The 21,976-nt window shown below is 41.6% G+C and overlaps 1 protein-coding gene across 2 annotated transcripts in view; it reads right to left on the bottom strand.

Moving 5' to 3' along the window:
- Positions 1-3,470: 3,470 nt before the first annotated feature.
- The window catches only part of LOC132864364 (major facilitator superfamily domain-containing protein 12-like), a 40,037-nt gene continuing 21,531 nt past the window's right edge, over positions 3,471-21,976 (bottom strand). For both annotated transcript variants that reach the window (XM_060897779.1, XM_060897778.1), the window contains exons 5-10: positions 21,776-21,868; positions 21,524-21,616; positions 19,089-19,259; positions 18,544-18,638; positions 16,143-16,273; positions 3,471-7,258 (exon numbers count right to left, since the gene is read on the bottom strand). In XM_060897779.1, the coding sequence (XP_060753762.1) occupies positions 7,182-7,258; positions 16,143-16,273; positions 18,544-18,638; positions 19,089-19,259; positions 21,524-21,616; positions 21,776-21,868 (660 nt within the window). In that variant the 3' untranslated portion in view covers positions 3,471-7,181. The remainder of the gene's footprint in view (positions 7,259-16,142; positions 16,274-18,543; positions 18,639-19,088; positions 19,260-21,523; positions 21,617-21,775; positions 21,869-21,976) is intronic.

Here is a 21,976-nt window from a genome sequence, read left to right on the forward strand (position 1 = left end):
ATTAACGTCGCTCTGTAAGGAGTTTATACAGCCTAATGATCAAACCTCATCATAAAAGTGCAAATTACATCACCCATAGAGATAAAAGTGGAGCAAAGAAAAAAAAAAAACCCTGAACTTTTGAAAGTCAAACTAAGACATGTGGGGGGGGGCAACATCCCCCGAAAATATTTTAATAACATAACACGCAAACCCCTACATTCTTGTGCATTTTAGTACTTATTTTCACTAAAACAAGGTATAACTTTTAAGCCTTTTTCTTTCATGTACATTAATGATTAACATGTCAAAAATATCTAATTTAGTTCCTCGAGTTAATGAGTAATTTTCGGGAGTGCGTTTAGAAAACGCGGTGATTTTCCTGCCTGCGATGACAGTCGAAGGTAAACTCAGCAAAATCCCAAAACAGTTCTGTTAAAAAGTAAAGGTCTGTTAGAGTTTCTAAAGCTTTCAGGTTTCAATGTTGGGGACGTTGAGCCTCGTTTTTCAATCTTTTAGTCGAGTTGTGCGTTTGCAGAAGCTAAAAATTTCCAATTCAGATTTATGCGAGTTGAAGCCAATTGTTGACATTAGTTCGTATTGTCTGTAAATTTAAACACCAATGAAGACCAAATTTCTCATGTAAATCAGGGGCGTGGCTAGGATTTTTCAAAGGGGAGGAGTCACACACTGACTGACAGCCTGAGTGCATTATGCAACAAAAAATAATTCCCATTGCTAGTTTTAGGCAGCTTAGAAACCGGCTCTTCCATTATTGCTGTTTCTTCAACGGTTTCTTGATGCTGTGTTCTAGAAACGGCACTAAAACTCAGCTTCGAAGCCACAAAATGCAACTTTGATGGAAAAAAAATATGTAATAAATTGCTGACCTCTCTTCACGTGGAAAGGAGGAAAGTTTTGCTTGTTTTGACATGGCGAATTATTAACACGAGGAAATATAATTCGCAACTAAAAAGACTGCAGCTACACCGGCAGCTTGAACACGCTTTCTAGTGCGATCGTGTTGCGCTTGTGCAGAACGGTGTCAGTCCTGCACGCCTTAGCTCGTGCACCTGAAGGCGCGCCTAACGAGCTCCGGCACGCGCGCCGTTAACAAAGAACACCTGTCTTTAATCAATGAACCGTGTTTGGGCTATTTCAGGACCGCGCCCATGCAAGGACAATGCGAAGTATTACACTGCGTCTGGGAACGCGAAAAATCCGAAAAATTAATGTCTCAATTCGGAAAACTGGAGATTTTCGTCAAATATCCGGATTTCCGGGTAAATCCGGAAGACTTTCATCCCTGCACCCAAGCGTCACTTCATCAGTCCGAACAAACAGTGAGAAATTAGTTTGGAAATAAAGATTTCCACTTCATAGTAAGTTTACAAAACTGAAAATAAGGACATAAATGACCGCTACTTCACAAAACACACAGAGGGAAAACGTTAAAGATGAGATTTTGAAGATTTGTGTTAATCAAGGAATTAATACAGTATCTGAGAAAGAGGATATTATTTGCTGTGAGTAAAGCAAAGTAGAAACAGCACTAATATTATATCCAGGATCAGCACGGAGCTGAAATCAGACACTGAAGAAAATAAAAATAAATCTCACAAATCCTGTCACACAATAGCGCAAGTGTGGAAATACGCAATCAAAGCTTTTTTTTGGAAATGTTTACGTATTTAAAAAAAAAAGGAGACTTGACTGTTTTTATTCTAGCCATCTGCATTTCGTTATCTAGAGCTCGTATGTCAGGGTCATGGGGGAGCTGGAGCCAATCCCATCACACTACGGGCGAGAGGCGGGGCTTAACCTGGACAGGTTACCAATCTAAATCACAGGGCTACACAGAGACCCACACCCATCACACACTTATGGAGGATTTAGAGGGGCCAGCTGGACTGACCCGCAGGTCTCTGGACTGCTGGAGGAAACCTGAGAACCCGGAGGAAACCCACGCAGGCACAGGGAGAACCCACAACCTCCAGTGCTGAACACTGCGCCACCCCATTTTTATTCTAGTTAATTATACATAATATTTGCAATGTGGGCGGCACGGTGGTGTAGTGGTTAGCGCTGTCGCCTCACAGCAAGAAGGTCCAGGTTCGAGCCCCGTGGCCGGCGAGGGCCTTTCTGTGCGGAGTTTGCATGTTCTCCCCGTGGGTTTCCTCCGGGTGCTCCGGTTTCCCCCACAGTCCAAAGACATGCAGGTTAGGTTAACTGGTGACTCTAAATTGAGCGTAGGTGTGAATGTGAGTGTGAATGGTTGTCTGTGTCTATGTGTCAGCCCTGTGATGACCTGGCGACTTGTCCAGGGTGTACCCCGCCTTTCGCCCGTAGTCAGCTGGGATAGGCTCCAGCTCGCCTGCGACCCTGTAGAACAGGATAAAGCGGCTACAGATAATGAGATGAGATATTTGCAATGTAAGCCATTAATCTTTATTAAAAAAAAAAAAAAGTTTAACTGAATTTTATAAAAGCTGTCATTTTAAGAGTTGTTTTTAAGTCATGTATTCTCCCCCTTCCTCCCTGCATTCATACAGTGCTGAGCGTAAATGAGTGCACCCCCTTTGAAAAGTAACATTTTAAACAATATCTCGAACACAATTTCCAAAATGTTGACAAGACAAAGTTTAACATAACATGTTTAACTTATAACGTGAAAGTAAGGTTAATAATATAAACTTAGATTACACATTTTTTTTCAGTTTTACTCAAATTAGGGTGGTGCAAAAATGAGTACACCCCACAACAAAAACTATTACATCTAGTACTTTGTATGGCCGCCATGATTTTTAATGACCGCACCAAGTCTTCTAGGCATGGAATGAACAAGTTGGCGACATTTTGCAACATCAATCTTTTTCCATTCTTCAACAATGACCTCTTTTAGTGACTGGATGCTGGATGGATTTTCCACATTTTGGAAATTGTGTTCATTGAGATATTGTTTAAAATGTTACTTTTCAAAGGGGGTGCACTCATTTACGCTGAGCACTGTAATCATTTTTCAAACTTTATTAGTTAAAGAAAAAATTTTTATATCGGATCCGGAAAAGAACACGTGGTATTGTGTCGTCTCTAAACGTAAGTAATGGAACACAGTTATGTACAGATATAAAGCTTTATGAATAGAACATGTAATAATGCAAATCAGTAAACTTATGTCTAATTAAACGTCACCCTGCAGTTGTGTTGTTCCCCGTGAAAGGGAGAAAAAAAAATCCATGTGCAAGTGGAACAAAAAATGTACACAATTTCCCTTTAAACATAAATGTGCGTTTTTTTCCACGTCCCCATTAACATCATTTACATTCTGCACCATGATGACATCTGATCCCATATCAGTGCTAAAAGTAATAATGAGATTATTTTATTGAAGACTGGACATGTGATGCACCTTCAAAATCACTCTGAAAATAAGGGACAGTCTCATTCTGAGGAGCTCAAACATTTCCCAAAATGTGCTGCCTCTGTTGGGAGGAGACTCAAAAAAAAAAAAAAACCCTAACATTTTAAAGTGTCCAGGACATTAAGTACAATTAATTTAACTATTTAACAATTATTTGCTGAAGGTCGAGGTTATTCTTCACCGACATTCACTGAGCCCGAGGCAGATAATTGATTTTAGTTTAAAAAAAACAAACAAACAAAAAATCATTTCACACTTCAAAACCTTCATGTAAATGTAATAACTGTGCGGCGCAGACTTGTCACTGATCTACGCCGAGTCACATAAAACACATTGTTTTGAAATCGATAAAATAAATCCCAATCCCACCATCCCTTTCAACAGTTTTGGACCAAACTTCGGAGCATCTTTGAACAGCATTTTCTTTCATCATTTGTAATTCTTCCTCCGTCACGGTGACAAAGTGATCGGACGCCATTTTGCCAAATCGCTCGAGGTGATTATCGAGAAACAGTCAGAATTTCTCAACCAATCAGAATCAGCACACACGATTTTCTATAAATATCACCTGTGTTTATATACCAAAATTCATCAGTAACGTATCAGGATACACCGAGCTATAACGTAAATATTTAAGTGATGGATCCGGCTAAATATACAGGGTGTTTCAAAAAAATTTTTTTTAGATCATTTCACAATCTAATAACTTTACCAACTCAATTGACCTCAAATTTTGACAGTGAGAGAGAGAAAGAGAGAGAGAGAGAGAGAGAGAGAGAGAGAGAGAGGATTAAGAGAGAGGAATTAGAGAGAGAGGATTAAGAGAAAGAAGGATAGAGGGGGATTGAGAGAGGGGGATTAAGAGAGGATAGAGAGAAGGATAGAGAGGGGGGATTGAGAGAGATAGAGGGGGGATTAAGAGAGGGGGATTAAGAGAGAGAGAGAAGGATAGATGGGGGATTGAGAGAGGGGGATTAAGTGAGGACAGAGAGAGAAGGATAGAGGGGGGATTGTGAGAGGGGGATTAAGAGAGGATTGAGAGAGAAGGATAGAGGGGGGATTGAGAGAGAGAGAGAAGGATTAAGAGAGGATTGAGAAAGAGTGAGAGAAGGATAGAGAGGGGGGATTGAGAGAGAGAGGGGGATTGAGAGAGAGAGAAAGGATAGAGAGGGGGGATTAAGAGAGGATTGAGAGAGAGAGAAGGATAGAGAGGGGGGATTAAGAGAGGATTGAGAGAGAGAGAGAGAGAGAGAGAGAGAGAGAGAGAGGATAGAGAGGGGGATTAAGAGAGGATTGAGAGAGAGAGAGAGAGAGAGAAAGGATAGAGAGGGGGGATTAAGAGAGGATTGAGAGAGAGAAAGGAGGATAGAGAGGGGGGATTGAGAGAGGGGGATTAAGAGAGGATTGAGAGAGAGAAGGATAGAGGGGGGATTGTGAGAGAGGGGGATTAAGAGAGGATTGAGAGAGAGAAGGATAGAGGGGGGATTGTGAGAGAGGGGGATTAAGAGAGGATTGAGAGAGAAGGATAGAGGGGGGATTGTGAGAGGGGGATTAAGAGAGGATTGAGATAGAGAGAGAGAGAAGGATAGAGGGGGGATTGTGAGAGAGGGGGATTAAGAGGATTGAGAGAGAGAGAAGGATTAAGAGAGGATGAGGAGAGAGAGAGAAGGATAGAGGGGGATTAAGAGAGGATTGAGAGAGAAGGATAGAGGGGGGATTGAGAGAGAGAGAGAGAGAGAGAGAGAGAGAGAGAGAGGAGGATGAGGAGAGAGAGTGCACACGTGTGGAAACAGATCAAATGTGTGTGTTATCTTATGTATAGAAATGCCATTCAGTGGAAAAGAAAATGAGTTGTGTGTGTTAGAGTTCGCTCGAACACAGTCGAACGATACAGTACAGCGTGCGTTTGAGAGAATTCTCTAAAAATGTACCAACTGCAATGCGGATCTGGACATGGCACAAAAAGTTCAGAGAGGAAGGCTGTGTATGTGCAGGGCAAAAGGTTCCAGACGACCACCAACATCGGAGAGGTGGTCGAGCGAGCGGGTTCACGAGTACTGAAAATTTGTGGACTCGTTCATGGAATCCACACAGGTTTGAATTTCTCATTCGAATTCTGAGGAATAAATCTGATATTGCTCAACATTAAGCCTGTTCGGTTTCATCTGCCCAGACTACGTAGATTCTGGGATATTTACATCTCAAATAATATCACACTTTTGAAACACCCTGTACCACACACACACACACACACACGTTAGTCTTTTGGTGTTGTACGGGACGCCAATATCGCCAAAAAGTAACAGAAGCTCAAATCACCCGCTGTTCAGCACGGCGTGAACAGACTGGAGATGTGAATCGCATCACAAGACTCTGGGCCTCATTTATCAAACTTCACATGAACCAATTTATTCATAAAATCACTCGCAGGAGCAGCGACAAAAGAAATGTGTTCACTTAAAGCATTCGCATCCCGAGTTTCACTCCCGAGTGTGTAAATGAACGTAGGAGACACTAATCTGAGCCTCAGATGGGCTGCGAACTGTTTACTCCCCGAGGAGCTGCTGCGGTTCTATACCCGCCTTCACTTTAAATCACTGCATTAAACCCAATTTAATCAACAGTTTGTGAAACTTGTTTCATATTAATGACTCAAAAAATAAAAACAAACATCATAAGGTAAGACAAATAAGACCAGCCGTTCAATTAGGACAAAAGTAATAGCACCCTGTAAATGGAGAGGGCTCAGAGTGTGTGGCGGCCCTGGGACCACAAGGTCTTATCCTTGGTTTAGTTTCATGTTTATCAGTTCTACTGTATTTGTTTAACTCCGTTTCTGATTTGCGTGGGATTTTTACCTGAATAAATTCTACCTATCTATCGCCATCTATCTACAATGCACTGCGACGGCTGAGCTGCATTACTGAACACACACACACACACACGAGTGTTTTTTCAACATTTAATTACCGTTTTGACGGTTTCAGCTCTCTGTGAGCATTTTGTGGGCGTGGCAAGGCTAAATGTAAATCAGTTGCGTCCTGAATGTGCTTAGTAATTTTCACCAATTTGCATTTTAACCCCCCATCCCACAAAAATCAAATCAAATCAACGTGACTGAAATTTTCGTCGAGAAATTTTACACCATTCTGGCCATGAAATCATTTACTCCAGATTGCTAAATGAGGCCCAGAGTTCGTCACAGAAACGTCATTTATGAGAAATCTGTGTTGAAGAAACTGAAACTATATCATCGTCTCATTTACTTCTAATGTTTAAATCAAGAAAACTAATGAGACGGCAAACATCGAGACTGAAGAGAGTTTTAGCCGAACCATCACTCGCTTATAGATGATATACACACAATAATAATAAAAACCAATAATAATACATTTATAACGCTGGTCCCTTTGTAAATTAGTGTCTGAATGTCCTTAACGTGAAGCATTCCCTCTCTGTCCCTCTCACACAGAGCATTATGGGTAATATATACCTGAGGAGTGTATATGGTCTGTCATTTTGTGTAACCCAGATGCTGAATAAAACCCACTCATAATAAACAAACAACAATAAAACACAAGTAAACAATATTCCTGTGGCACTTGGGGTTAGTGCTGTTAGTTACGATGATAATTGTACAGGTGTTTCAGCTACACACACACACACACACTTACTTTACCCATAAATAACTGGATAAACATGAACAGAATGTGATCAGCAGCTCACTGCACGTCCCTCGCAGTCGAGTTTGTGCAGATTTACCCGTACATTTCACAATAACTCAGTTCCCCAGACTCAGATCACTGCTGCTTACTGAATCTTCTCTGTCTGGCATCAGACCGGGCATCACACTGAGACCTGAGGGGAAACACACACACACACACACACACACACACACCTCTCAGAAAACACAAATTCACACAAACAGTAAGCCAATTCCTGCTGTGGTCCCGTGAACAGAATCCGTCCGATTCAGAACGGCGGATTCTGATTGGTCAGGTGTTGATTAATTTCCTTTAACAGCAGCTTTGACAGTCGTGCAGCTGCAAATCACAGCTTTATATGACGAAAACTGCTACAGGAACAACTTTCACACTTTACACTTTGTGTGGTTTCTCAGCAACATGACAAAAAGCACCGTTCTAAACGGATCCTCCAGCGGATTTATTCTCAAACTTAAAGTAAAATCAAATTGCAGTTTTTTTTTTTTTTTTGGGGGGGGAGAACAACCTTTCAGAGACCAAAAATAGTGCTCGAGAAAAATGAATTTTCTTTAAAGGGGAACAGAGGGCAATATATAGAGTAAATATAACAAAACACACATTAACGAACCTTATTCAAGACTTACAAACGTTTTTTGTTCTAAGGTTGGAAAGTTATAGTGTTTTGAAAGTAGCTCGAGCAAACCATTTCCGCAGTTTGAACAGCCCGCCATGATATTAATTTTATCCAATCAGAATGCACGCTCATTTTCTCTGCGTAACACTCATGACGTATGTATGTGCCCAGTTGTGTTGGCTCATTGAGGTTGGGACTAGCACGTGTGAATCGGAAAGTAGGATGAATTGTAAGTGATCGGCTACGCAGTGCCACGGTGTGTTGCTTTCGGGTGTAATAACAGGACCGATGGAAAGCATAACGATCCTCCAGACGTGTCTTTTCACTCGTTTCCGCTGAAAAACACCAAGCGAGTTCGAGCTTTCTTCTCTTCTTTCGTCATCACCGGAGTCGAGTGTACCTCTCCTAGGTTCAAACTGGTACCCTTCTAAGCCATAGCCTGCTTGCAGTGTGTCTTGCGGGATCTCTTCATACGATTCAACAGAGCTGTCGCTTTCACTTGATGCGCCCGACGCCATGATTACACGCTTCTCTCCTAGTGCAGTGGGTAGGGCTGACGTCACGGTCTTTTAAAAATAGCGACTCTTGTGCCGTTTAGCGTACCGACTATTATATTTACAATTACCAAGATATTTTGTTGTTTTCTAGTATATAAATTTGATAGAATACGTTACTTTGTCACATCAGCAACTGTATATATTATATTTGGTACCCCTTTAAAATGCCAGATGGGCTTCCTGCGGTGGTGATGTACGCAATGTCAAGTCGCAGTCGCTTGGAGCAACTCTGCTGTTTATATTCTCCGTTTACATCGCAGTTCGCAAGTATTTTACCAAATTTATCATTTTTTTAAATAAGTAGTAGTAATAATAAATTTTATTTGGAGCGCCTTTCAAGATACCCAAGGACACTTCACAAAGAGTGTAAAAATTGTAAGTAAAAGTCAAAGTAGAACTAGTTAAAAGGCACAGAAGCATATGACAATCAAAAAAAAAAAAAACCCACAGATGATGCAGCAATACAATAAAATAATAATAAAATAAAATTATTAATAAAAATAATAACCTCAATGATTCAGCATTATGATGAGAAAGCAAGGGAAAAAAGATAAGTTTCGAGCATGGTTTTAAAAGATGAAAGGGAGGTGCATTGACGCAATGAAAGTGGAAGGCTGTTCCAGAGTTTGGGGCCAGCCACACTAAAAGCCCCATCACCCGTAGATCGGAGATTTGTGGAGGGGGTGGTGAGAAGGAGTGTATCAGAGGAGCGTAAATTTCGGGTGGGTAAGTATGGAGTGAGAAGACTAGAGAGGTAGGTGGGGGCTAGGTTGTGCTGGGCCTTGTAAACAAGGAGGAGAATTTTGAAATGAATGCGAAATTTAACAGGAAGCCAGTGTAACTGATAGAGGATGGGTGTGATGTGATGCCAATAAGTAGGTCTCGTTGGACAGTGTATAGACGCCACAATGATGCTAAAAAGAAAAGCACAAGCTGGAACTTGACTGCATTTCTGCAGAGAAAATGTAAAGTGTGCCCAGTCAGCTGTGCCAAAGTGTCACCGACAGAAACTGGATCAGACCTGAGGCCTCACGCTATCAATCTTTTTTCACATGATCTACAACCCTGATTCCAAAAAAGTTGGGACAAAGTACAAATTGTAAATAAAAACAGAATGCAATGATGTGAAAGTTTCAAAATTCCATATTTTATTCAGAATAGAACATAGATGACATATCAAATGCTTAAACTGAGAAAATGTATCATTTAAAGAGAAAAATTAGGTGAATTTAAATTTCATGACAACAACACATCTCAAAAAAGTTGGGACAAGGCCATGTTTCCCACTGTGAGACATCCCCTTTTCTCTTTACAACAGTCTGTAAACGTCTGGGGACTGAGGAGACAAGTTGCTCAAGTTTAGGGATAGGAATGTTAACCCATTCTTGTCTAATGTAGGATTCTAGTTGCTCAACTGTCTTAGGTCTTTTTTGTCGTATCTTCCGTTTTATGATGCGCCAAATGTTTTCTATGGGTGAAAGATCTGGACTGCAGGCTGGCCAGTTCAGTACCCGGACCCTTCTTCTACGCAGCCATGATGCTGTAATTGATGCAGTATGTGGTTTGGCATTGTCATGTTGGAAAATGCAAGGTCTTCCCTGAAAGAGACGTCGTCTGGATGGGAGCATATGTTGCTCTAGAACTAAATATACCTTTCAGCATTCATGGTTCATTCTAAAGGGTTCACAAACTTTCAAGCAACACTGTGTGTATATATATATATATATATATATAAAAACACTGATGTGCTGCTGTTACATTGTGTTCCTGTCTTTGACATTCGTATTTATAAAATGTCGACAAATGTACATTTATATTTGATCATCTGAAAGGATTTATAAGCTTCTGAACTGAGCGCTGATAACAACTTGGGTCGTCCTTCTCCTCTTTAGTCCGAATGACACGGCGTCCCTGATTTCCATAAAGAACTTCAAATTTTGATTCATCTGACCACAGAACAGTTTTCCACTTTGCCACAGTCCATTTTAAATGAGCCTTGGCCCAGAGAAGACGTCTGCGCTTCTGGATCGTGTTTAGATACGGCTTCTTCTTTGAACTATAGAGTTTTAGCTGGCAACGGCGGATGGCACGGTGAATTGTGTTCACAGATAATGTTCTCTGGAAATATTCCTGAGCCCATTTTGTGATTCCCAATACAGAAGCATGCCTGTATGTGATGCAGTGCCGTCTAAGGGCCCGAAGATCACGGGCACCCAGTATGGTTTTCCGGCCTTGACCCTTACGCACAGAGATTCTTCCAGATTCTCTGAATCTTTTGATGATATTATGCACTGTAGATGATGATATGTTCAAACTCTTTGCAATTTTACACTGTCGAACTCCTTTCTGATATTGCTCCACTATTTGTCGGCGCAGAATTAGGGGGATTGGTGATCCTCTTCCCATCTTTACTTCTGAGAGCCGCTGCCACTCCAAGATGCTCTTTTTATACCCAGTCATGTTAATGACCTATTGCCAATTGACCTAATGAGTTGCAATTTGGTCCTCCAGCTGTTCCTTTTTTGTACCTTTAACTTTTCCAGCCTCTTATTGCCCCTGTCCCAACTTTTTTGAGATGTGTTGCTGTCATGAAATTTCAAATGAGCTAATATTTGGCATGAAATTTCAAAATGTCTCACTTTCGACATTTGATATGTTGTCTATGTTCTATTGTGAATACAATCTCAGTTTTTGAGATTTGTAAATTACTGCATTCCGTTTTTATTTACAATTTGTACTTTGTCCCAACTTTTTTGGAATTGGGGTTGTACACAAAGTGTGTGGCAAAGTGCTCTAAAATCTCAGTTTAAAATGGCTCAACTCGCAGCGTGACGACATGACACTTCAAGGTTTAAATTTTTTATTTTGGTAACTGAGAGAGAGAGAGAGAGAGAGAGAGAGAGAGAGAGAGAGAGAGAGAGAGATTCTGGTGATGGAATGACCGTTTATAGCTGCTATAACACAATATCAGGAATGCACTTGCTTCATGGACAGAACAATAAATGTATAAAAAGCATGACGTTCTTTAATAAATATAAATAAAAACCATAAAAGCAGGATGGTAAAAGGGAAATTATTTTCTTCTAGCATGCAAGACTTTTTTTTTTTTAAATATCCGACTTGATACGAGGAGTTTGGATTTATAATATTAGCATGTGACGATAATCAGGTGTAAAATTCAATACATTTGAAACATTGAGTAAGTAAATTTCATAAGCTGAATTATTTCATTAAAATCCGTGTCATTTCAGGATGACGGTGGTGATCTTGGAGAGATCAGTGATTGAGTAAAGTGCGACCTGTGAAGTAAAAAAAAAAAAAAAAAAAACCCTCACCATCGGGGAGTTTGTTAGCAGAGCCGTTTACCTGCTGCTCCACCGGTGCTGTAAAACACACACAGCTCGTGTTTTCACTTTTCGACTCCCGAGTGTCTGCCCGAAACGGTGTTGATCACTTTTGAACCCGACTGTAACACACCGTCACTACGGACAAGAAAGTGCTCACAGAACAGAGACCATGTTTAAAATGGAAGGTGGTTTCTTTCCTTTTTTTTTTTTTAAACAATAATGCATTTAATTCACTGTTAAAATATTTAACTCCTGTAGTGATCCGCCTCATTACGTATTCAGATTTCCAGCTGACTGCAGGTATTGTATTTATTTACAGTCGCTGTTCTGCAGTCGTTTCTTGTGCTTCGGCTCCAAATAAACCAGATTGCTGCTCTGTATTTGGATGCTCAAAAGGTATTCTAGGATACTAAAAGTCGTCATGGACAAGGGTGAAAGAATGAAAACCAGAACGTCAAGGCCGTAGTCGCTCATCTGACCCGCCATCAGAACAGCCACGACGGCCAAACCATCAAGCAGAACTGAAATGTGACGATGTGAGAGAGGACCAACCTCCACGACTAACTGTTCACAACAGGAAACTCAACAAAGGACTAAATTTTGTTCCTCGAGGGAAGAAAGATCGACCCAAAACATCGATCAGAACTGAATTCGCATGATAAATCAGAAAGGAGATACGATTCCAGTCAGAAGGAGTGCGTGAAGTTGAACTAATTACTAATTTGTTCGCAAAAATTTGACAATACAACGAGCGAGTGTTGTACAGAAGGTCGAGTTCTTTCAAATAAAACAAATCAGAACTGAAATCCCTTGAGAACTGGAGGAGGCAGGAGATACGATTTAATTGAAAAACAAAACTGTAAACAAACTGTTTTACAAGTTTTGCTCCCCGAGGGAAGATCGACCCAAAAACATCGATCAGAACTGGAATCGGATGAGAAATGAAATCAGAGAGGAGATACAATTCTCGTGAGAGTCCTGGAAAATTCATTAATTTGGCCTAATTAGTAACTCATTAGCAAAAAAAATTTGACAAAACAACCAAGTTTTGTGCGGACTGAGGAGTTCTTTCAAGCGAAACAATCGGAACGGAAACGCGTGGAGAACTGACGAAGGAGATACGATTTAATTGCATTGTAGATGACAGACGGACACGTTGCCATGGCAATGGCTCATCGGACTTGCGAGCTAAAGTTCTCAAAAAAAAAAAAAGATGCCGTGAAAACCGGCTCGTGAACCTTTCACCGTGTTCGAAAGGAATCGAGAGGCCACATGCTTGCATTCGCAGCGATTGTTTTGTTAAAAAGTATGGACATTAAAAATCAAAGTCCTTCCCGCGGCGCCGATCTCCGTTTCCGTAGCCCTCGGCCTCTCACCTATTACATAGCTAGGGTTACAGTGGGGGGGCGGGTCCTTTGGTAACCGCAAGAGTTTGACTTCCCACTCACATCTGTATTGCAGCGTGCATTGCCAGACGGCAGTAGGTACCATTTTTATGGTCTTTGGTATGACCCGACAACCAGTAGAACTCGCGATCTCCCGATCGATAGGTGGACACGCTAACCACTAGGCCAACTCACGGTAAAAGTACGACATCTGTGGATCTAAAATCAAAACTTCTAAATGTTAGTTTTCATGACATTCCAAAATGTAAGAAACAAACCGTTGACGAAACGAGTTTGTAGGTCGGCCTCGATTGGAACTAATCGTTTACGTATTTAAAATTTTTTTTTTAGGTTGTCTGATGATGCTGATTCATAAGTCTGAGCTGCGTTTGAAAGGTCGTGAAATAAAACGCAAGTTATCGTTGCAGAAACGCCTCCAGCAGCTCCGACTCCAATCACGTCGTACACTTCGGCTTACGTTACTCGTTCTCAACAATAAGATGATTATTGACCTTTAGAAGTCTTATTCCGACGTCATGAACCCAGCCACAAACCAAAACGTTATCGGCTTCAAGACTTTCTCAAAGCTTTCGTTTGATTCTTCGTGTAAAACGAGGTTTGGACTCCCAGATAATCGGAAATGTTTGGAAAGTTGATGAAATGGTTTGAAAAGGCCGCCTTTAAGCTGTAGAAGTCCAATCCGTCGCATCGAGATATGTTCTTGATATCGCTTTTGGTCCTAGCCCGTTAACAGTCAGATGGAGAATGTTTTCCACGTGTAAGATGATGACGTCAGTCATCGTGGAAAACATTCTCCATCTGACTGTTAACGGGCTTGGACGCCATCTTGGATTGTTGTCTGTCACTTGGAAACCGGAAGTGAACCAGGAGGCAAAAAGTCATGTGATTGCAAATAAAGAACACGTTTTGTTTATTTATGGATACAAACACACCAATATTGGACATGGTCCTTCATGAAAGTGTAACTTCGCCCCCAGCTCCGAGCCGAACTCCACCCACTGCATCAGTTTGCAACATGCTAAAGAGTGGGCGTGGGGTTCGCAGGGAGGGGCTGAGCTGAGGGGGTGTGTGAGGTCGGAGTTGCTTACTGAGCATACATTTGAAAATGAACAGTTTCACAGGCTCCCACTCAAGGGCGGGGCAGGGGGCGGGGCAATGAGTCACCCACCTCTCATTAGAGGGCGTTAACATGCTTTTGTTTTTATAAAAATGTCATGACGTAAAGAGAAATGTACCAAACGGTGCCTTGCAAGTCTCAGGAGGATTTTAAGCAGTAGATGGCGCTTTGAACCTTTCTGTCACAGACTTTACAACAACGTGAAATTCTTTCCTTCACATATCCCAGCCTGGCGGCACGGTGGTGTAGTGGTTAGTGCTGTCGCCTCACAGCAAGAAGGTCCTGGGTTCGAGCCCCGTGGCCGGCGAGGGCCTTTCTGTGCGGAGTTTGCATGTTCTCCCCGTGTCCGCGTGGGTTTCCTCCGGGTGCTCCGGTTTCCCCCACAGTCCAAAGACATGCAGGTTAGGTTAACTGGTGACTCTAAATTGAGCGTAGGTGTGAATGTGAGTGTGAATGGTTGTCTGTGTCTATGTGTCAGCCCTGTGATGACCTGGCGACTTGTCCAGGGTGTACCCCGCCTTTCGCCCGTAGTCAGCTGGGATAGGCTCCAGTTTGCCTGCGACCCTGTAGAAGGATAAAGCGGCTAGAGATAATGAGATGAGATGAGACATATCCCAGCCTTTTACGAAGTCGGGGTCAAAGTACAGGGTGACCCAGCGCCCCTCGAGCAGGCAGAGGCCCAACAGGAGCTGATCAATAACCCAGAGCCTTCTCCACTGAACCAACACTGCTACAATACACTCAAACCGAATCCTGTGCAAGTTTATAACCGTTAAAGACGTACTGCACACTTAAATGTGTTTATTGAGCTTTAAACTAAAGGACACACGAAGTCGACCCATAAAATGCAGATTTTTAAATATTTAATTTGTTAATATTAAAATGAGCACCGACGCGTTTCATCACAGTACAGTTCTGTCATTCAGTTTACAGTGTTCAGCAGCTCTAACGGGTATAAAACTGCACATGATTCAGGTCACATGACTTCCTGTGACCCGATTTCGAAGACGCGTGTGTGAGAGAGAGAGAGAGAGAGAATGACTTCAGGTGAAACCTAAATGACTTGCAGTTTGAATATAAAGTGCATGCGGTTGAGACCCCATTATTCCACTGTCTACATTAAAGGGGTTCAAACTGTGATGCATGAAAGAACTGTAGAACAGGGGCACAGATGGAGGGCAAGATGGGGAAGGAAAAGAAAAAAAAAGAATATAAAAGTCCCGCCCCCTTCCCTACATATCACGGTTACATTAGTGATCAACTCAATTTGTCTTAAATGTGCTGTACAAGAAGCAGGAAGGTTACAAAGGAAGATTTCTAATAGTGACAAATGACTGTGTGTGTGTGTGTGTGTGTGTGTGTGTGTGTGTGTGTGTGTGTGAGAGAGAGAGACAGCCACAGGGAGGAAGGGAGAGAGACAGACAGACACATGGAGGGAGAGAGAGACAGACAGACACAGAGGAAAAGAGAGCACCACACAGACACGGGGGGGAGAGACAGACAGACAGACACACACAGACACGGGGGGGAGAGACAGACACACACAGACACTGAGATAGAGAGAAAATGAGAGAGACACACAGCCATAGGGAGGGAGGAAGAGCAAGAGACAGACAGACACATGGAGAGAGCACCACACAGACAGACAGACACACGGAGAAAGGGAGGGAGGGAGGGAGGGAGACACACACAGCCACAGGGAGGGAGGGACACGGAGAGAGACACAGACACACCGAGAGAGACACACGGAAATAGAGAGAGACAGCCATGGGGAGGGAGGGACAGCAAGAGAGAGAGACAGACAGACACATGGATAGAGAGAGAGACACAGACAGACAGGAGGGAGAGAAAAATACACAGACAGACACACACGGGGTGGGAGGGAGAGCGAGCGAGACAGACAGACACAGAGAGACAGACACGAAAAGCAAGAGAGAGAGACAGCCACACACACAGAGAGGATGAAGGTGGACTTACGGCGGCTGATCCTGATTGGCCAGATGAGGATGGTGCAGAGTGTCAGGGCTGCTAAAACAGCGACTCCGCCCGTAACGATCACCATCACATAATGATAATACCACACACACGCAGGACAACACAACGGAGTACTGCACAGGAAAACACACACACACAAATCCTTTCAGATGATCAAATATAAATGTACATTTGTCGACATTTTATAAATACGAATGTCAAAGACAGGAACACAATGTAACAGCAGCACATCGGTGTTTTTTTATATATATATATATATATATATATATATATATATATATATATATATATATATATATATATATATATATATACATACACACACACACACACACACACACACACAGTGTTGCTTGAAAGTTTGTGAACCCTTTAGAATTTTCTATATTTCTGCATAAATATGACCTAAAACATCATCAGATTTTCACACAAGTCCTAAAAGTAGATAAAGAGAACCCAGTTAAACAAATGAGACAAAAATATTATACTTGGTCATTTATTTATTGAGGAAAATGATCCAATATTACATATCTGTGAGTGGCAAAAGTACGTGAACCTTTGCTTTCAGTATCTGGTGTGACCCCCTTGTGCAGCAATAACTGCAACTAAACGTTTGCGGTAACTGTTGATCAGTCCTGCACACCGGCTTGGAGGAATTTTAGCCCATTCCTCCGTACAGAACAGCTTCAACTCTGGGATGTTGGTGGGTTTCCTCACATGAACTGCTCGCTTCAGGTCCTTCCACAACATTTCGATTGGATTAAGGTCAGGACTTTGACTTGGCCATTCCAAAACATTAACTTTATTCTTCTTTAACCATTCTTTGGTAGAACGACTTGTGTGCTTAGGGTTGTTGTCTTGCTGCATGACCCACCTTCTCTTGAGATTCAGTTCATGGACAGATGTCCTGACATTTTCCTTTAGAATTCGCTGGTATAATTCAGAATTCATTGTTCCATCAATGATGGCAAGCCGTCCTGGCCCAGATGCAGCAAAACAGGCACAAACCATGATACTACCACCACCATGTTTCACAGATGGGATAAGGTTCTTATGCTGGAATGCAGTGTTTTCCTTTCTCCAAAAACATAACGCTTCTCATTTAAACCAAAAAGTTCTATTTTGGTCTCATCCGTCCACAAAACATTTTTCCAATAGCCTTCTGGCTTGTCCACGTGATCTTTAGCGAACTGCAGACAAGCAGCAATGTTCTTTTTGGAGAGCAGTGGCTTTCTCCTTGCAACCCTGCCATGCACACCATTGTTGTTCAGTGTTCTCCTGATGGTGGACTCATGAACATTAACCAATGTGAGAGAGGCCTTCAGTTGCTTAGAAGTTACCCTGGGGTCCTTTGTGACCTCGCAGACTATTACACGCCTTGCTCTTGGAGTGATCTTTGTTGGTCGGCCACTCCTGGGGAGGGTAACAATGGTGTTGAATTTCCTCCATTTGTACACAATCTGTCTGACTGTGGATTGGTGGAGTCCAAACTCTTTAGAGATGGTTTTGTAACCTTTTCCAGCCTGATGAGCATCAACGACGCTTTTTCTGAGGTCCTCAGAAATCTCCTTTGTTCGTGCCATGACACACTTCCACAAACATGTGTTGTGAAGATCAGACTTTGATAGATCCCTGTTCTTTAAATAAAACAGGGTGCCCACTCACACCTGATTGTCATCCCACTGATTGAAAACACCTGACTCTAATTTCACCTTCAAATTAACTGCTAATCCTAGGGGTTCACATACTTTTGCCACTCACAGATATGTAATATTGGATCATTTTCCTCAATAAATAAATGACCAAGTATAATATTTGTGTCTCATTTGTTTAACTGGGTTCTCTTTATCTACTTTTAGGACTTGTGTGAAAATCTGATGTTTTAGGTCATATTTATGCAGAAATATAGGAAATTCTAAAGGGTTCACAAACTTTCAAGCACCACTGTATATAGTGCTGAAAATTAAAGACTGAATACTGAACTTGTGAGAGAAAAGCTGAAAAATCTAAGCAACAGTAAAATAGAGATTTTAAAATACCCGTTTTATTTCTGTACAAATGTTAGGGTCATGTTTATATTGGATCATCCAAGTCACTGAAATTCACCTTTTGTGATTTTTCTTTTTTAGACAATTATTTGACACTCAAGTGCGTGGAATTGTGGTTAATCTTATTTAATATGCATTTTTGTGTTATATAATAAGATTCTAATGTCTCATACAAAAGTTATGAATTAATTCATCTCTCTTTTTTTTAATGTTGTCATTGAATACGTTTTAAAAAAAGGTACGTTAAAGTCCCTAACTTTACTTTAATGCCAAAACGTCTTGAATGTACTGTATATGATTATTAAACCCGTTAGACGTCTCTATAGTGGGCTTACTGGCATGGGTGCAGGCCCTGGATGATGATGACCCCCAGTCCGTTTGCGACTTTGTCCGTGAAGCTCATAGCTCCGTACACGAACGCTCCGCTTTGCTGTGAAGACGAATCGAGAAGGAAATAAAGATGACATTCATGCACAGAGAAAAGTACAACACTGGAGATGTTCCGAGGATCTATTTGTCGTCCATTCAGAATGAATTTAAACATTAAAACAGTTTATTAAAAAATAAAAGTAGATAGTCATTGCACAGGTTCTCGACCCTGGTCCTGGAGAACCCCCTGTGTTCCATGTTTTCTCTACACACCCGACTCAACGAACCTGTTAATTTCAAAGTGGGTGTGTCAGAGCACAGAAAGGACCACTGTGTACACACACACACACGACAGAGGGTTCTCCAGAACCAGGGCTGGGATGCTGTGGATTACAGGAATGGTTATAAATTCTACATTTAAAGAAAGAGAGAAAACACACACACACACACACACACACACAAGAACAATATTCTGTCAAGTTTATGTGAAGATGAGCGACGTGGAACGTACGGTTTGATCAGCGATGAGATCAGCGGTCATGGACAGAGACATGACGAGGATGGTGGCTGACCCCGCCCCCAGCAGCACTGCAGCTCCATACACACCGTCTCCCATATGAGTGTCCAACAGAGCCCAGTACGAGAAGATCAGGATCAGGACCAGACCCACGAAGTAGACCAGCTACACACACACAAATATATATTACAGTGTTTTACTGTGAAATACACCACTCGTATTTTTCATCCGAGCTCCATCTGGGACATGGAGAACCAAAACTGTGAACCAAAGACATTCAATTCGTGAGGAAATCGGTGAGAGAGTTGTTTTGATAAATTTGGGGATGTTTTGTTTGTGAAAGTGTTGATATAATAAAAAGAAAAAAAAAAAAGTCACACGCTGGCTTGAAGATATGAAGTTTATCTTCTCGTGTTGAAAAACTCGCATTTTTCATACAAAATACATCACGGATCTGAGGGAAGTATTTAAATAATACTGGCTGGTTTTTTTTCGTGGTTTATCAGATATATTCCATTCAGTGAGCATGATACTGAACGAGTCAAAGATGAGTAGCTGAATGGAATATATCTGATAGACCACGAAAAAAAAAACCCAGCCAATATTATTATTCATACAAACATTCCTTTCAGGTGTTCAACGCGTCGTTCTCTTTCAAAATCTTCCCTATTTTTTGTAACAAAGCGAACCTGGCAGCCATGTTTGTTTACAAATTGTCCCAGTCGCTCACTAGCGCGGAAGTTTTACATCTCTGACGTGTGACGTCATGTCTTGACAACCGTGCAATATCGTAAACCATATTCGACGCTCATTCTCCATTGGGCAGAGTGACGTAATACACGCAGGATAAGCGATATGCTAACGATATCGCGTGCTATCAAACCAAATGAATGAAACCTGCTAGAAGAGAATAGAACACATTTTTATTCCATCGAAAAAGTGTCCTGTATGGATAATAATTCCCGATGTTTCGCTCTGATGAGATCAGCCCCAGCGTTGACTAGACGTATTAAAATCGGTAACCATTCTGTATTTTGTATCTTTTTTTATTTTTTTCCGTAATCTGTGACCAATCCGTATAATATCAACCCCCGGAGTGTGTGCATGGGTTGTTTTGGAGTCCAAGCTGTACAGTAGAGCCCTGCACTCCCGCGGGAGTCCCGCGGGACCCGACACAAAGCAGTGCGGCGCAGGACAAATTTTGAAAGCTCATTGCGGGCGTAGGCAGGAGGGGGAGTGCACAATGCGGGAGCAGGCGGGAGAGGTGATAAGCTGCAGTCCCGCTAACTAAAAACGTGTTAAATTAATAATTTATAAATTTTATTTTAATGTCTATCATATATAATTTGTGCTGGATATTTTATTTGGCATTAATAAAACATTTTAAGATGCCTAAATTTGCGGATGTGGTCTAATCTCGCGTACGTTTCCGATTCCTTTCCGCTCTTCCGTGTTTGAGATCTCCGATCATGGCAGAAGAGCAGAGCTCCTCTAGTGAAGCTCACAATGGGCATCTCTGTAAAGCCTCACACTGCAAAAAATGATCTCCTGTTGAGAGAAAATATCTTTAATATGGGTGAATTTATCTATTATTTCTTATTAGAAGTTTACTAGAACTCAAATATAAGATCATTTAGCTTACTTTGAGACGCTTTTACTAATTTCAAGCCTTAAATTTTCTTATTCTATTGGCAGATAATTTTGCTTCTTTCTAGAATTAAATGCTTAAAATGAGCAAAATTATCTGCCAATAGAATAAGAAAATTTAAGGCTTGAAATTAGTAAAAGCGTCTCAAAGTAAGCTAAATAATCTTATATTTGAGTTCTAGTAAACTTCTAATAAGAAATAATAGATAAATTCACCCATATTAAAGATATTTTCTCTCAACAAGAAATCATTTTTTGCAGTGCAGCTGCGCATGCCGCCTGGCAACGCGCACCCTCGCTACGTGCGCTAGGTGAAGGATCGGTCAGTGGAGAGCTCAGCATGTTTAATTCCCCAGGCCAATGACAAGAACTTTCGGGAGAAATAACGCAAACGTCTGCATCATGCGGGATTTGCGGGCGGGAGCGGGACAAAATATGGCAGGCGCGAGCGGGAGCGGGACTGAAAATCATAATTCTTTGCGGATGCGGGACTGAAAATTCTGTCCCGCGCAGACCTCTATTGTCCAGTATGACCCGGGATAATGTGCTACCACTTGGAAAAAACTTCCATGACTATTCCTATGTTGTACGAGTTTATTCCCCCCGAGTGTCAGGACCAACCCGGGATTATAGTTGTGGCGTTTCTGCTCCAGACAGGAACTACATTCAGGTATAGTTGTAGTTATTGGTATAGCTATAGTTATCAGTGTTGTGGGACTGGACCCTAAAACCTTATACTTATTTTTTTTGCATTATTTTCATCAGTAATCCATAAACCTCACATTTTTCCCGATCAGCTTGTTGAAGGGTTTCATGATCAGTGAGGAGATGAATCCACTCACGTACATCACCAAGGGGATTATGGCGATGTACTTCTGCAATCAGAGAGAGAAACACACACGAACTCGTGAGTGTTTTACAAACATCAGATAAACAGAGAGCGTGTGGTAAAGTGATCAGCTCCATAAACTACAGATATTAAACAGATCAGATACACAGAGCTGCCCTGAGTGGTGTGTGTGTGTGTGTGTTACCTTTGGCAGCAGCAGTGTGTTAGTGAGGTACATGGATATGTAGGTCTGGGACAGGTTCACTATCAGCCTCGTGCACATGTAAAGAACTGCAACCTGAAAAACGAAACACGTCACCCACCACATTTAACAGTAACACAGAGCAAATGTGCACAAATGAAAAACAAAACCCCAAACTGAACCCCTCCACCTATTCTATTCATC

The sequence above is a fragment of the Neoarius graeffei genome, chromosome 17 (genome assembly GCF_027579695.1).
Source record: "Neoarius graeffei isolate fNeoGra1 chromosome 17, fNeoGra1.pri, whole genome shotgun sequence".
Lineage (NCBI taxonomy): Eukaryota > Metazoa > Chordata > Actinopteri > Siluriformes > Ariidae > Neoarius > Neoarius graeffei.